Consider the following 12,442-nt stretch of genomic DNA (forward strand, 5'->3'; position numbering starts at 1 on the left):
TTTAACTCATTTTGAAATAGTTTTATGATCAAGTTACTCAACAAAAAGTAGTCTTTGCCCTGTGTCCTACTATCTTTTCAGCCCCAAATAAAAAATCAAAATAATCAACCATTTCATTCACAAAGTTCAGCACCTAATCACTTCTGACTATTACTAAGAATAAATTTATGCCAATGTAATCTTCTCCACTACTAAGGGTGTAACTTAAGATCTAAAGAAACCTTTCCAAAATAGAGGAATTTCTAAAATGTTTGGCACGATATCAGCACTGCCATAATAAGGATACGGTCCTTCTCATCACTGTGGAAAGGACCCTTCACTGACACTCTCAGCGCATCACTAATATTTTCAGCTTCTGACATAACAAACAGGGTTTATTATGGTATTTGAATACATAGATGGTATCCACAGCAGGAATGTTTTTATATTTTTTTATCTTCAATACAATAGTAATATGATAGTGGTAAAAATCTAGAAAACATAAAATTATAAAGAATAAAATGTAAACCAATATGAATGGACAATCCATATAGTATTGGTATATAAACACATCTGTGCTTTCAAAATGAAAACGAGTACTATACACTTGCACATATGCTACACACACCTACTTATAAGCCTAGAAAATTAGCAAGACTTGAACAATTATAGGCAGGATAATGCAGAATGAAGGGGGTAAAATGATGGTTGTATAAGCCTATTCCTAAGTTCAACTGAAGGACAATTTGGCAATACCTATTCAAAAACTTTTAAAAATTAATATGCCCTTCTATACAGCAATTCCACATTTAAGAATTTATCCTAAAAAATCATTCCAGATGTGCAAACATACTTAACTATACTAATTTTCACCCCCACTGTTGATGAGAGAAAAAATGTTTAACAAAGCAACATTCTAAATTTTCTGATAAATTTCAATAAACTACAGAATAACATTTAAAATGATATAATATACTTAGTGACATAGAAAATATCTGTATCTTACATATATTAAACAATGTATTATTTAATTTAAAACAAATAAAATTAATTTCAAAAAGTACTGACTGCATCAAAATATCAGAAGTCAAAATCTAAGAGAATCAAGTGTTACAGGGAAATAAGAATGTTACAGAACATTGTGTCTACTATGTTATATTGTAGAAAATTAATGATAGGTCTATTTCTTGCATTTGTTTAATTTACATTTCAAAAGTGTACCCTGCTTGGCTTCAGAGACTATGCTATAATGATAGACATTGTTTTTTAAATGTAATATTCAAGTTAAAATAATAACAAAAGTCCAAATTCAAAAGTAAGATAAGAGCTAATTCAGGCAAAAGCTTTAGGTATATTTTCAGACTGGAAAATAGAGTACATTATAAGAAAAACCTCATTTGTTAATTGCTCTTACCAGCTGTGAACGTTAGCCACATTGCACACATATAGTCACATATACAATTCATATTATATCTCTGTCTGTAAGAGCTAAGGATCTAATACTTCAAATGAAGGCAGAAATTCCAATATTTAGGTTAGATACCTGGCACTCCTGTTCCACAAGCCCATGCTGCCCTCTTCTGGATACTTTGGGAAATTATGTGACTTTAAAAGTTTAATAAGATGTAAATGAAAAATAATCACTTTTTAAAACTAAGGGAGTTTATTACCACCAAACCAGCAATTCAAGAAATGCTAAAGGGTCTGCTGTAAAAAGAAGAAATAGGAAGGGATAAAGAATAAAAATGGTGACAAACAAGTACCTATCAATAATCACTTTAAATGTAAATGGATTAAATGCCCCAATCAAAAGACATAGGGTAGCTGAGTGGATAAGAAAACATGACCCATATATCTGCTGTCTACAAGAAACCCACCTCAGAACAAAGGACTCACACAAACTGATGGTAAAGGGATGGAAAAAGGTTTTTCAGGTGAATGGAAATGAAAAAAAAAAGCTGGGGTAGCAATACATAAATCTGACAAATTAGACCTCAAAGTGAAGGCCATAACAAGAGATAAGGAAGTCCACTTCATAATACTAAAGGGAGCAATTCAACAAGAAGATATAACTTTGGTAAATATATGCACCCAATACAGGAGCACCCAAATACATAAAATAAAAATCTGAAGGATATCAAGGGAGAGATTGACAGCAATACAGTCATAGTAGGGGACTTTAATACCCCAGTAACACCAATGGACAAATCCTCTAAACAAAAAATCAGCAAAGAAACATCAATCCTAAATGACTCACTAGATCAGATGAAATTAATTGGCATCTTCAGAACATTTCACCCCAAAGCCGCAGAATATACTTTCTTCTCAAGTGCACATGGGTCATTTTCAAAGACAGACCACATATTGGGGCACAGGCAAAGTCTTTTCAAATTCAGAAGATAGAAATCATATCAAGCATCTTCTCAGCTCACAATGGCATAAAACTAGAAATCAACTACAATAAAAACAATCCAAAAAAAAAATCAAACACCTGGAGGCTAAATAGCCTGCTATTAAACAATGATTGGGTTACCAAAGATATCAAAGAAGAAATAAAAAGCATCATGGCAACAAACGACAATGAAAACACAACAATGCAAAATCTATGGGACACAGTGAAAGCAGTCTTGAGAGGGAAGTTCATAGCTCTATAGACCTACCTCAAAAAACAAGAAAACAATGGTAATAAATTATCTCTAACCCTACAACTCAAAGAGTTAGAAAGAGAGCAACAAGAAAAGCCCAGCATAAGCAGAAGGAGGGAAATAATTAAGATCAGAGCAGAGATAAACGACATAGAGATCAAAAAAAAAAAAAAATACAAAAGATCAACAAAACCAAGAGCTGGTTCTTTGAAAGGATAAACAAGATTGATGAACCTCTAGCCAGGCTAACCAAGAAGCAGAGAGAGAGGACCCAAATAAACAAAATCAGAAATGAAAGAGGTGAAGTAACAACCGATCCCACAGAAATACAAACGATTACGAAAAAATACTATCAACAACTCTATTCCAACAAAATGGACAACCTAGATTAAATGGACAGATTCTTAGAAAAATACAAGCTCCCAAAATTCAATCAAGAAGAATCAAAAAAACCTGAATAGGCAATAACTACTGAAGAAATTGAAACAGCGATCAAAAATCTTCCAGCAAACAAAAACCCTGGTACGGTAGGCTTTACAGGGGAGTTTTACCAAGCATTCAAAGGAGAACTAAAATCTATCCTCCTCAGACTATTCCAAAAAATTCAAGAGGAAGGCACACTTCCAAGCTCTTTCTATGAAGACAGCATTACCCTAATCCCAAAACCAAATAAAGACACCACACAAAAAAAAAAAAAAAAAAAAAGTGAACTATACAGGCCAATATCCTTGATGAACATAGATGCTAAAATCCTCAACAAAATTCTAGTAAATTGAATTCAGCATTACATTAGAAAGATCATACACCATGACCAAGTGGGATTTATTCCGGGGATGCAAGGATGATACAATATCCTCAAATCAATAAATGTGATACATCACATAAACAAACAGAGATAAAAATCACATAATCATATCAATGGATGCAGAGAAAACATATGACAAAATCCAACACCCTTTCTTGATAAAAACTTTCAGCAAAGTGGGAATGGAGGGATCATATCTCAACATAATAAAAGCCCTATATGACAAAACTACAGCCAATATCATACTCAATGGGCAAAACTAAACTCATTTCCCCTAAGAACAGCAACAAGACAGGGATGCCCACTTTCACCACTCCTGGTCGACATAGTACTGGAAGTATTAGCCACTGCAATTAGACAAGAAGAAGAAATAAAAGGCATTCAAATTGGAAAAGAAGGAGTAAAACTCTCCTTCGCATATGACATGATACTATACATAAAAAACACCAAAGACTCCATCAAAAAAAACTACTAGACCTAATAAATGAATTTGCAATGTAGCAGGATACAAAATTAACACCCAGAAATCTATGGCCTTTTTATACACCAATAATGAACTCACAGAAAGAGAAATGGAAAAAAAAAAATCCCATTTACCATTGCACCAAAAGAATTAAAGAATAAACTTAACTAAGGAAGTAAAAGACCTCTATTCAGAAAATTACAGGACATTGAAAAAAGAAATAGAGGAAGACATAAACAGATGGAAGAACATACCATGTTCATGGATTGGTAGAATCAACATCATTAAAATGTCCATACTACCCGAAGCAATATACAGATTCAATGCAATCCCTGTTAAAATACCAATGGCATATTTCAAAGATCTAGAACAGGGGTGGGCAAACTTTTTGACTCGAGGGCCACAATGGGTTCTTAAACTGGACCGGAGGACTGGAACAAAAGCATGGATGGAGTGTTTGTGTGAACTAATATAAATTCAAAGTAAAGGAGCGGAGGGGAGAGCAAGAGAACCCTTCGCTCTTTCGGCTCCGCGGGCCGGATAGAACAGCCGAACGGGCCGGATCTGGCCCGTGGGCCGTAGTTTGCCCATGGCTGATCTAGAACAAACTCTCCAAAAATTCATCTGGAATAAAAAAAAGACCCCGAATAGCCACAGCAATTCTGAGAAAGAAGAACAAAGTTGGAGAGATCACAATACCAAATATCAAGCTATATTACCAAGCCACGGTTCTCAAAACTGCCTGGTACTGGCACAAGAACAGACATATAGACTAATGGAACAGAACCCAGAAATAGACCCAAGCCATTATGCTCAATTAATATTTGACAAAGGAGGCAAGAGCATACAATGGAGTCAAAACAGTCTCTTTAATAAATGGTGCTGGGAAATTTGGTCAGATACTTGCAAAAAAAAAAAAAGAAACTAGAACACCAACTTACACCATACACAAAAACAAACTCAAAATGGCTAAAGGACTTGAATGTAAGATAGGAAACCATAAAAATCCTACAAGATTCCATAGGCAGCAAAATAGCCAGCATATGTCATAGCAATATCTTTACAGACACAGCTCCTAGGGGAATGGAAAATAAGGAGAAAATAAACAAATGGGACTACATCAAAATAAAAAGCTTCTGCACAGCAAAAGAAACCATCAACAAAACAACAAGAAAGCCCACTGCATGGGAGAACATATTTGCCAATGTTATTTCCAATAAGGGTTTAATCTCCAAAATTTACAGAGAACTCATACAACTTAACAAAAGGAAGATAAATAATCCAATCAATCCAATCAATATATGGGCAAAAGATCTAAATAGACACTTATCGAAAGAGAACATACAGAAGGCCCAGAGACATGTGAAAACGTGCTCAAAGTCACTAATCATCCAAGAGATGCAAATGAAAACAACAATGAGATACCATCTCACCTGTCAGAATGGCTATCATCAACAAATCAACAAATGATAAGTGTTGATGAGGATGAGGAGAAAAAGGAACCCTCCTGAACTGCTGGTGGGAATGCAGACTGGTGCAGCCACTGTGGAAGACAGTATGGCATTTCCTCAAAAAATTAAAAATGGAACTCCCATTTGACCCAGTAATCCCACTTCTAGGACTATATCCCAAGAAACCAGAAACACCAATCAGAAAGGAAATATGCATTCCTATGTTCATAGCAGCACAATTTACCATAGCTAAGATTTGGAAACAGCCTAAGTGGCCGTCAGCATATGAATGGATTTAAAAAACTGTGATACATCTATACAATGGAATACTATGCTGCTGTAAAAAAGAAGGAACTCTTACCATTTACAACAGCATGGATGGAACTGGAGAGCATTATGCTAAGTGAAATAAGCCAGTTGGGGAAAGATAAATATCACATGCTCTCACTCATATGTGGGATATAATGTTCAACATAATTTGATGAACAAGAACAGATCCAGAGAAATATGATGTGGGGGTGGTCGGCTGAAGAGCAACTAAAGGACTTGTATGCATGCATATTAGCATAACCAATGGACACAGACACTGGGGCACTGGGGGCTTTCCCATGGTGGGAATGGCTGGATGGCTGGGGGGGAGGGTCAATTGGAAAAAAAGGAGACATATGTAAAACTTTAGACAAAAAATAAATTTTAAAAAAGTAAATAAAAGAGCCCAGCAGGCCTGACTCAGTGGTTGAGCATCAACCTATGAACCTGGTGGTCAGAGTTCGATTGTTGGTCAGGGCACATGCCCGGGTTGCGGGCTCAATCCCCAGTGGGGGACATGCAGGAGGCAGCCGATCAATGATTATCTCTCACCATTAATGTTTCTATCTCTCTCTCCCTCTCCCTTCTTTTCTGAAATCAATAATAATATATATATATATTTAAAGTAAATAAAAAATGGCACTTAAAGAAGTTGCGTTTTTTGTTCTGGAAACTCATTCTTCTCACTCCCAAAAGCAAAGTGGTATCTGATTTCGGTCCTTATCTTGCCAGTTCAATTTTAATGCTTTCACCACCTAACCATGTATCCAGAAATACAAAGAATGGATTTGTCTGTTTTTAAAATGTAAATAATAGTATCATACTGTATCACACACAAATGTTCCATGTCACCGGCCACACTTCAACATGCAGCCACCTGTGGCGCAAATTGACTGAGGCACTGTGGAGCGCTCCGCGCAAAGATATCAATACAATTCTACAGTTAAGAATGATACCATTGGGGAGAGGATCCAAGATGGCGGCGTAGGTAAACACCTAAACTGCTGCCTCGCAAAACAATTTCAAAACTACAACTAAAAGACAAAACGTCTATCACCCAGAACCACGGGAAAGCTGGCTGAGTGGAAGCTCTATAACTAGAAGGAAAGAGAAAAGAGCATTGAGACGTGCACAAGCGCTGAAAAGCTGAGGTGCAGAGGCTCGCGATCCGGGCTGGTGGCAGGCGTTGCTTTTTACAACCCAAAGGGAGACAAGCCCCCAATTACTCTGAAATCCAGTTTCTGGGGAGACACGGGGGACCCAAACTCCTACGGGGAGAAGCTGGACTGTCTGCCATCAGGTTGGAAAGTGAGGGTGGCTTGCTTGCAGAGCTGCATGCAGGAATAATTGTTTACTGCACTGGGGCGTGGGACGCGGGGACGGCGTTTGGAGACGCAGAGCTAGCTAACTGGCAGCCATCGCTGTTTGCCACGCCCTAGCCTAGTGACGCCCTGAGACCCCGCCCTGCACAACCTACAAACCCACCCAAGCTCCAAGCAGCGGCTTTAGCATATGAATGGCCTGCCCTATCGCAGCTTAACCTAGCAAACTTGCAGCCCAGGTCAGACAGCTCCAAAACCTCCACATCCCAAGTAAAGAGGAGAAAACTGTAGTTCTCGCTGTAGCTCCTGCTGGGTGGCTTCAGACAGTAGCTGACCTGCACCCCATTGGAGATCCAGAAGCCAGTGTACCTAGTGGTCAGTGTGAGACACCAGATTTCAACTCCTCACATCCATAAGTGTCACATTCAAGAGGCAGACTCAGTGAGCACCAAAGCCCCACTGAAACAAGTCCTGCACCATAAGTGTGTCTCCCGCACAGCAGTTCTTCCATTATAGACACAGCGGGTCCTCACAGCCAATTGGCCTGGAGGTCAATTCCTCTCCCAGTGTACCAACAGCAATCAAGGCTTAACTACACCAAGACTTGGCACTCAGCCCACAAAGGGGTGTACCAAGAGCGTCCACCTCAGGTGATAGGGGAGGCTGAGCTACTGGCCCCTATAGGTCACCTACCACACAAAGCCACTTCATCAACACAGGGAAGCAGCCAAAATGCAGAGACAAAGAAACATGTCACGAATGAAAGAAATGGAGGAAAGCAAACTACTGGACGACATAGAGTTCAGAACCACATTTATAAGGTTACTCAAGAATCTTCTAAAAACCTCAGAGGAACTTAGTGAGACCTTTAAGGATCTTAATGAGAATGCCAAAAAAATGGAAAAGGACCAGTCAGAAATTAAGCATACACTGTCTAAAATAAAGAATACACTGTCTAAAATAAAGAATATACAGAAATTCAACTGTAGATCAACGTACCCCAAGAATCAAACCAAAGATCTGAAATATGAGGAAACAAAAAACACCCAAACAGAAAAACAAAAAGAAAAAAGAATCCAAAAATATGAAGATAGTGTAAGGAGCCTCTGGGACAACTTTAAGCGTACCAACATCCGAATTTTTGGGATGCCAGAAGAAGAGAGAGAGCAAAATATTGAAAACCTATTAGAAGAAATAATGACAGAAAACTTTCCCTACCTGGTGAAAGAAATAGACTTACAGGTCCAGGAAGCACACAGAACCCCATACAAGAGGAATCCAAAGAGGACCACACCAAGACACATCATAATTAAAATGCCAAGGGCAAAAGACAAAGAGAGAATCTTGAAAGCAGTAAGAGAAAAACAGTTAGTTACCTACAAGGGAATACCCATACGACTGTCAGCTGATTTGTCGGCAGAAACTATGCAGGCCAGACAGGAGTGGCAAGAAATATTAAAAGTGATGAACAGCAAGAACCTACAACCAAGATTCCTCTACCCAGCAAAGCTATCATTCAGAGTTGAAGGTCAGATAAAGAGCTTCACAGACAAGAAAAAGCTAAAGGAGTTTATCACCACCAAACCAGGATTATATGAAATGCTGAAGGGTATTCTTTAAGAAGAATAAGAAGAAAAAGGTAAAGATAAAAATTATGAACAACAAAAGGACATCAAATACATACCTATCAACAAGTGAATCTAAAAATCAAGTGAATAAAAAATCTGAAGAACAGAATGGACTGGTGCATATAATAGAATCAGGGACATAGAAAGGGAGTGGACTGACAATTCTCAGGGGGGAGGGGGTGTGAGGGGTGCGGGAAGAGATTGGACAAAAATCTTACACCTATGGATGAAGACAGTGGCGGGGGGTAAGGGCATGGGGTGGGGTGGGTAATCAGGTGGAGGGGAGCTATGGGGGAAAAAAAAAGAGGAACACCTGTAATAATCTGAACAATAAAGATTTACTAAAAAAATAAAATAAAAATTTATAAAATCTCTTCAAAAAAAAAAAAAGAATGATACCATTGGGTCATTAGGGTTATTGTTTTACTTCCTGAAAACTATGTGCATCTTCTATTTCTATGTACCCAATAGTAAATAACCATAACTGCCTAAACTTTCCATGTTACCATCATTTAGTTTTAAAATTAAAAGTTTTTAATTCTCTTGTCACATGGCCTTTAAATGACTCTAGGCTCCAATATTGAGCCTGATAGCCACATGACTCGGCTCTACCACAGTAAAGTAATCATTTTTGACCAACTTACACTACAGTTTTCAGGTGGAACCAGGAGTTGAGTAATCTCGCCACCATGCACACAGAAGATATGTTTCATTTCTCCAGAAAATATGTCCCAAATTATGACCGAAAAATCCACACCTCCAGATACCAGATATCTTTGATCATAACGAGTTGAGACCTGATGAGGATATAGCAAACATGTGACTTTGTTCCGATGACCACGGAGTGTTCTGTGAGGTGGCCAACCTGTGAATGAGGGTTTGGATTTAAAATGGGAAAATAAAAGTCTTACAAAGTTTCAACAAATAAAAGTAAACATGAATTGTCAAAATAGCTATAAATTTTATCAAAAAAAAAAAAGGCTTCTGATTTTATCTCCTAAAACTGCTCTGCCCAATACAGTAGCTATTTAGCACATGAAATGTGGCTAGTCCAGACTCACCTGTGCTGTAAATGTAAAATACACATGAGCTTTCAAAGACTTAGGACAACAAATAATAATGTTAAGTATCTCACTGAATAAAATAAAATATATTATTAAAATTAATGTTACCTGCTTCATTTTCACATTTTTAATGTGGATATTAGAAAATTACATACATTGTTACATATATATATTTCCACTAGACAGTACTGTTCTAAAAGATTATCAGTATTAATAACAATAAAGTTCATTATTTAGTAAACCATAGAGGTTAATTATTGATAAATGTAAGTCTTAATATACCTCAAAGAGATAAAACTGGGTACTTCTTTATTCACAGTCATTAGGTGGTATTTATCCCAAGAATAGGCACTGAGTATTTTATTATCTGCGCATTAAACTCTATCAGCCACACAGCACACTAACAACTACACTGATTCACTGTATATGTTAAAAACAAAGCCTGCCAACTTGTCGCTATCACGGCACAGAACTCTCTGGACACTTTAGACATTGGAAGGTCGTCAGTATACCTCTTCGGAGCATGTGTTCCCCTTGCAGCAGCTGTACTATGGCTGTCTGCGTGGCAGGTACAATAATGATGCTCCCATCTTCACGGCCACAAACAAGTCGTCCATGTGCTGGTATGTACACACTTGCGGTTACTTTAAGAGGTTCATTACTATTTGGGATCACACTCAGCTGATCTATAATTCCAGCTGGATAAGGATAGAGCTTATCAAATGCTTCTTGCAAACTAACAGAAGTTGTGATTTCCAACCCTGTGGAGGTTTGGTTTTGTATAAAAGAAAAACATTGAGCATGTTAGAAAAAAACTTTTAAAATATTAAAATAAGCATGCTTATAGTTGGTTTAGTAATATACCAAAGAATAACTGTCATCAAACATGATTCTAAGAAGAAAATGAAATATGACATTATGAATTTGTTCAATGGTTAGTATTTAGGTTGTTAAATTAAGATATTGCTGTACCTGATTTACTATTTGCTTCTTCACCTTCCTGCTTCTCAGGTGTGTCTGAGATTTTCCAAATATTCAATCTTCCACAAGAGTCCCCCTGAATTAATAGTTTATGGGAGTATCCCCTGGCTCCATAGAAGAACCGAGTAACAGGAGGGCAAATGAGCAACTGAAAGAAAATTTGTTCAAATATCTTTAGCTTTTTTAATCAAAATATTTCACACATTAACATTTTTTTCAGATAAGGATGTTAAGTACTTTGCCTCAGTACCAGAGTAAGAAAAAGCGTTCATAACACCCAACAATATTTTAATGTAACTTTGTAACATTAATATACATGCCAATTAACATTGAAATCCAGCATAACACGAAGAAATAAAAATTATATACTCTCTATAGAATTGTATTTTTATATTTTTGCTGTTTTATAAAAACTGATTAGTCACCACAACAATACAACTTACTTAACTGTCTGTTATTACATAGTTAATATAAAACATGATATTCTTTACCAAAACAAAAAGTCTCCACTCAAAGGTCAATAAGGGAGAACTGGCTAATCCTAACCTTTTGCCCATTCCTGGTTAGTCACTAGTAAGAGCAGCAAACTTAAAACTACCAGGCTGTGCAACTGGAAGGCTCCATTTTTTAAAAATGAGCATATTCTTCAGCCAACAGTATAACATTTCATTTGATCACATTTACATAATTAATTCGAACATAGCCTGATATGTTAACTATAAACTACTAGGAACAAAATACATCCATTAGGGTCTTGTATATACTTTCATTTTAAAACAAATTATTTTTCTGTAAGTGAGATCACTTATTTGAAAATTTTAAGCAGCAGTAGAATCTTAAAATTAAAGTTTGGAGTATTCATTCACAGATACTTGAATGTTAAAACATAGAACATTATCATAAAAAAATTAATAAACAGACTTCAGTCTTAGAGATTATAGTCAAATAATCTAATTACTGTATTTGGTATTAACTATTTTCCTAGGATGCACTAGCCTACAGAAATATATATATTAAGCATAATCAATTCTGAAAATTACTAAAAGTTTTCGATAACTTGCTGAACAAGGAGAAGTTGCTACAACAGCTGTAATAACCAATATTCTATATTTCACCACATGGGTATCTCACACCAAATAATAATACTGGGGAGTTTATATTTTTAAAAAATGGAATGTGTTTATTTTATTTTGTGTACACTTTTTATAAAATCATTATCCCTTCATTTTACTGGAAGTGATTGTCTAGGCTAAAGAGCAGTAAGTAGAAGTTTTAGTTAAGAGAAAAGGATAGGTTATAGAAGATCTTAGTTATACATACACATATAAATTCTATATATTCAAAATATTCATGGTAAATAATGATTCCCTTTCCCTCATCATCTCTCCACATAAAGATGGAACAAAATTCTCAGAACAAAAAAACTGTGGAAACCTAGAAATAAAGGAAACTTTATTTCCTAAACCAAAGCTTCTTTCTTACTAGCGAAAACCCAGTACTAAGATTTGAAAACCTATTACTTAGTGCTGTTGTAAATATTAAGAAATCATAATAAACTTGCTTTTATAGAGAAAATTTTATTTTATTACTCATTTCTAAAGCCTAATGATTTAAATCACTCCATGGTTTTGGGAGATACTGCAATGCCTTGTCCAAATAATGAACTGTTATTAGTGAGCACTATTACATGATGATCTTGCCCTTCTAAAAGGGCATTCCATCTGTCACTGTGTTCATAGCTGCATAATAGCATAAAATATATTTGCACCATCAACATGAACTTTATAAAAAGTCA

General features: G+C 36.3%; 1 protein-coding gene across 4 annotated transcripts in view; it reads right to left on the minus strand.

Moving 5' to 3' along the window:
* WDR7 (WD repeat domain 7) overlaps nt 1-12,442 on the minus strand; it is a 324,295-nt gene that overhangs the window by 274,495 nt on the left and 37,358 nt on the right. For all 4 annotated transcript variants that reach the window (XM_080686915.1, XM_080686912.1, XM_080686914.1 and 1 more), the window contains 3 exons: nt 10,639-10,795; nt 10,179-10,427; nt 9,247-9,467 (listed from right to left, as the gene is read on the minus strand). In XM_080686915.1, the coding sequence (XP_080543041.1) occupies nt 9,247-9,467; nt 10,179-10,427; nt 10,639-10,795 (627 nt within the window). The remainder of the gene's footprint in view (nt 1-9,246; nt 9,468-10,178; nt 10,428-10,638; nt 10,796-12,442) is intronic.

This window comes from Plecotus auritus (assembly GCF_963455305.1).
Source record: "Plecotus auritus genome assembly, chromosome: 8".
NCBI classification, from domain to species: Eukaryota; Metazoa; Chordata; class Mammalia; order Chiroptera; family Vespertilionidae; genus Plecotus; species Plecotus auritus.